Source organism: Emiliania huxleyi (genome assembly GCF_000372725.1).
Source record: "Emiliania huxleyi CCMP1516 chromosome Unknown EMIHUscaffold_1692, whole genome shotgun sequence".
In the NCBI taxonomy this organism is placed as follows: domain Eukaryota; phylum Haptophyta; order Isochrysidales; family Noelaerhabdaceae; genus Emiliania; species Emiliania huxleyi.
The window spans coordinates 1-4,587 of record NW_005200889.1 but is presented as its reverse complement, the minus strand read 5'-3'; the positions used below and the strand labels follow the sequence as shown (position 1 = coordinate 4,587).

The 4,587-nt window shown below is 63.6% G+C and overlaps 3 protein-coding genes across 3 annotated transcripts; 2 read left to right on the top strand and 1 right to left on the bottom strand.

Annotated features, from left to right (window-relative positions):
* Positions 1–365: 365 nt before the first annotated feature.
* Positions 366–522, top strand: EMIHUDRAFT_373512 (hypothetical protein; the record flags this gene model as incomplete). Its single annotated transcript, XM_005784647.1, has 1 exon — positions 366–522. A coding segment is annotated over one exon (157 nt), but the record flags the coding sequence as incomplete, so codon positions are not given.
* A 139-nt stretch (positions 523–661) lies between these two features.
* EMIHUDRAFT_78136 (Mitochondrial/chloroplast ribosomal protein L13) lies at positions 662–1,054 on the bottom strand (the record flags this gene model as incomplete). Its single annotated transcript, XM_005784646.1, has 1 exon — positions 662–1,054. The coding sequence occupies one exon, from the start codon at positions 1,052–1,054 to the stop codon at positions 662–664; it is 393 nt and encodes a 130-aa protein (XP_005784703.1).
* A 2,698-nt stretch (positions 1,055–3,752) lies between these two features.
* EMIHUDRAFT_425662 (hypothetical protein) lies at positions 3,753–4,543 on the top strand (the record flags this gene model as incomplete). The annotated part of the gene is made up of 2 exons (XM_005784645.1): positions 3,753–4,338; positions 4,374–4,543. 2 exons carry the CDS (start codon positions 3,753–3,755, stop codon positions 4,541–4,543), a joined length of 756 nt encoding a protein of 251 aa, XP_005784702.1.
* Between the last annotated feature and the right edge of the window lie 44 nt (positions 4,544–4,587).

Below are 4,587 nucleotides of genomic sequence, written 5' to 3'. Positions count from 1 at the left end.
CAAACCATACGTAGCTGCTGGAGACCTCTCTTAAAGATTAAAAAAAGAGCGGACCTTCGGTATGGCGCGGGGTCGACTTTTTCTCACACGACACACGCCCCTTCGTTGAGCATGTGCGCCATGGCCGCCCATGCCGCTTCTGCGCTTGTTTGTTGTTACTATATGTTACGCGGCTTGTTCGGGAAAAATAAATAATGTGCTTTAACCTCTATCGCTTATGGTTATGCGAGCTCGCTGCTCGGGGACGTTTTTTGCGCGCCTCCTCTTGCTTCCACATACACGGCTAAAGACATCAACCACACGCGCGCCGCCGCGCAATACAACGCTGTGCAATACATTGTGCATGTGTAAGCTCTGTAAGTGCGATGGCAGCTCAGGGGCGCTCGCTCGCCCCCCCCTCCCCCAGTTCTGCTCTTTGCCCTCATGGCGTCTCGTCCCGCGTGACTGGTCTGAGCACGGCGGGTGAATCCTTGTGGTCAAACTCGGCGGTGAAGGCGGGCAGGCCCGGCTTGAATTGCGCACCTAGTGACGAAAGCAGGGAGCTCAGGGCGGGAAGACGGACGCGTGCAGAGGGCTTACAAGGGGCTACGGAGTACAGTGAGTACGCCTGCAGCACAGCCGGACACGGCCGAACACGTGCCTTGGGGTCGGTATTCAGCATCTAGGGCTGCGCGCCGTGAGAGTGCTCTGCGCCGGGGTAGAGCCGCAGCCGGCGCATCCGCTGCTCGCGCAGCTTGTTCTTGGGCAGCATGCCGTAGACGGCGCGGCGAAGCGGCTCGAGCGGGTTGCTGGCGATGAGCTGGCGCAGCGTCACGTAGCTCAGCCCGCCTGCGTAGCCCGAGTGGCGGTAGTACCGCTTCTGGTCGAGCGCCTTGCCCGTGTGCACCGTCTTGGCCACGTTGGTCACGACGACATAGTCGCCCATGTCGCGCTGCGGCTGGTAGGTGGGCTTGTGCTTGCCGCACAGCAGCGGCACCAGCTTGGACGCCAGCCGCCCGCACACCTGCCCGTACCCGTCGACCTGGTGCCACGCGCGCTCGATATCCTCAAACATTTTGTCGGCGCGCGGCCGGATCCGCCGCCCAACGCTGCGACCGACTGTCTCGATGGCGCGCGCGCGTGGCCGCGCGTATGCCGGCATGGTTCGGCAACACTAGTTGGATGGGGGAGCGATCCGTGAGAAGAGAGTCACGATTAGGCGGCTCCGGCGTCGGTTCACAGCATGTTTGTACACCAGGTCCGTGCTTTGGTTTCACAACACGTTTGGTCCTCGCTATGGTACGGCTCACCAGATGCGACAGGAGGGCTAAAATCCGGAATATAGACTGCCAAGAGGGTGCTCTAGGCCGCGAAGACACCACACACGGTCTCCCTACTCATGCGCGGCTAGCAGGAGGGTGCCCAAAATGAGGCGCGTTGTGAAACCGCAGCTGGCCCCGCCGACGGGTAGCACAGGTCATGAGTGAGGCCACGCCAGCTGCCTCGGGTGCTCCGTGTGGTCGGCCTGGACCGTGCCGCAAGCCTCGAGCAGCGGAGAAGCGCTGTCCTTGAAGTCCAGACATGCTTCGCCGCCGTGGCGCAGCGCCGCAGTGCGAGCGAGCACTGCAGCTGCAGTGCTCGCTCGCACTGCGGCACCCATCGACTCCCTGCGCTCCGGGCACATTGGCAAATGTGCCGGCGGCCTTGTGGACGGCTCGGGCACGAATTGCACGACGGCGCGGCGTCTCGAGGCGGCCGTGTTGGTGAAAACGAAGCTGTTGCGAAACCGAAGCCCGCACCTGTAGAGAAGAATTTTGTGTGTTAAGGTTTCCCGGGCCACTTTCGGGGGGCAAACCCTGCCCGGCCCCTAGAACCCCAGGTAAGGCCCAGGTGTAGCCTAGGGCATCAGAAGGGACCAAGAGGGGTCCAGTCTGAGCCATAGAGCCCATGTCTTTGCCCCCGAAGGTCGCGTTCAAATGCCCGGAACGGACGTCACAGTGGTGTCCGGCCGGCGCGATCACCGAGCTGTGACGCTCAGGGAAGCCCGATGAGGTACTAGTTTCTTTGCCCTGGGCTGGCCTACGGCCCGTGCTGGATCAGTTGAGCAAGGTTTGGGGGTGATGCTCCGATAAACCCGCCGGATCTTCGACAAAACCATATTTCTTTTCTGGAGGGTAGGTGTGAATACAGCTTTCTGGTAGGGTTACATCGACGAACTTTGCGGCAATCGACTGGGGGGCAGCCCCCCAGCACATCCCGCACAGAGACCTCGATGTAACCCGATTGTGAGCGTGAAACCGCCGATGCGATTGCTCATTGCTCAGTCAGTGACCGACAGTCAGTCAGCAGCAGACTTTGACGATTGGTGGCCTCGCGCCCTCAGTCCACCTCCTCTACTAACGGCCCTGCCCCAGCCCAGATGCCTCATCCAGGGTGGTGCAACTACTCGCGCAGGGAGAGAGAGACAGTCGGCGATCTGCGCCGCGCAGATGAGCTCCGCCTCGTCCTGGCCTCGTCTGCATCGAGGACGTCCACCGCAGGGCTATCATAGCGCCATATGACGTACTGCCTGTTGTTCATTACTTCGCAGGTGCCAAAGTCGAGGACAATCTCACTGGTGGCGGTTGCACTCCCGGCCGGCGGTAGGAGAGATGAAGGCTAATGTACTTGGCGGTGCCTTCCGGCGTGATGATCCTGCATGAACAGTGCCCCGGGACGAAAGAGGAGGCGACGTCTCTCTCGTCCACGAGCGCCTCGATGTGCGCATCGACGGTGTAACCTGCTTTGAGAGACGGGAACGAACGGCGGTGAATCGCCGACAGCGGCGCCTTCGTTCCTACCACCACTGCCACCACCGCCAGCTCCGCCGTGGACCTTGCCGGGCCCTCTGATGATTGTAGTACCGTGGAGCAGCTCGTCCGAGCCGTTGTTGTACTCTGCTGTGGCGCCAGCTCGGTGTACAATACGGACGAAGACGGCCACAGCAACGGTGTTACCAGCGCGAGCATACAGGCAGCGCGAAGCCGCGTGCCTCGTTGGCGCGCCCGCCGAAATCCTGGGCCTCGAGTTCTTTGGCGTAGGGGACCCAAAACCCTGCGGCCGGCCATTACTTTCGCTGCTTTCGAATTCATAGCTCTTTCGCACGCCTTTATCCGTCACTCCCCCGAAGACCAGTCTTTATTGAGCTTGAGTTGGAGTGTGTTGATTTATGCACAAATCTGTGTGTTGCGAGCGCTAGATGGCGAAATTTTCTTCGCCTCCGGCGGGGCCGCTCGCCGCGGGGCTAGAGAGGGACTTTTGTCGATGTCGGCTAGAAGTGCTGCACCTTTTTGAGAATTTCACCCTTGGGGAGAATCCCCCGGTCAGATCTTCAGATATTTTGACGGATGACCAAAAACGGGCAAAAACGGGGTGATTTCTGAACCGGCCCCCGCCCTCAGCGCTCAGCCGCACACCGACCCCGGCTAGCCGTTACCTGGGAACGCCGGCGGCGAAGCCCTCTGGCACACGTGGCGGTCGAGAAAGGCGAGCGCGAGCGAGACGGCCTGGTCGGCCGCCTCGGCCTCGCGCTCGCTGCCGGGCGCGAGCAGGAAGTCCTGCCGGCAGCCGGCAAAGTGGCGCACTACTCGCCCCGCAGCCGCGGGTTGAGGGCGAGCGCCTCCGCCACATCTCGCTCGCCTGTTCACAGCGTTGCGCCTCGGACCGCGGTGCAGGGCTCTTCCCGCGTGCGCCCACCTCGATCTGCTCGCCTGCCCCGCCGCCTCGCCGAGCACATGGATGACGTCTGGTCCATCTTTGGGGACCCTCCTCCCACGTCTCCGGTCGGCACAGCCGGATGCGCACCCGCACCAGCTGTGCCCGCCACCGCCGCCAGTAGCAAGCGCAACGCTCTCGCGCCATTCGCGGATGCCAACGGCGATCAGGTCGTTGTCCCGCCCCGGCTGACCGCTGCCGCCGACGTCAACACCGCCGACGCGCTCTGTGTGTGGCCCGAGCACCCTCCGCGTGTGGTCGGCCCGATTGCGGTGCGGCAGATCCCGGGGTCGGGCCGCGGCTTCGTGGCGGCTCGCGACATCTCGCCCGGCCAAGTCCTGATATGGGAGCAGCCCTTTGTGCCCTGGCCGTCAGCCGAACACGAGCCGCTCTCGCTGTTGCAGTCCGTGCTCCGGCGCAGCGCGGTGGAGCGACGGGTCGCCCTGGCCGCGCTCTCGCGGCTGCACCCGATGGAGCTGCGCAGCGTGTCTGCCTTTGACCGGCCGCGCCTGGAGGAGGAGCACTGCGCGTGCGTCGACGCGCTGCTGCAGGAGCCGGGCGCGGCCGACCTCGGCGGCGAGGGCAGGAGGGCAGGACTTCACGGCGGTCGTCGCGTGCGGCGACACGCTTTCTTTTTGTAGGCGGGCTCGGCGACGAGGGCAGGCGGGCCGAGCTGCTGCGGCTTTGCCTCGTGTGCCGCTGGAACGCGTTCGCCTCGGGCCTGTTCCTGCACCAGTCCATCTTCAACCACGCGCCCTCGCGACGCGCCAACGCCGACAAGGCCGCGCTGCGTGCCGGCAAGCTGGAGTAGACAGAGAGGCGGAACAGAGTGTCTGGCCAGCGACTAGACACACG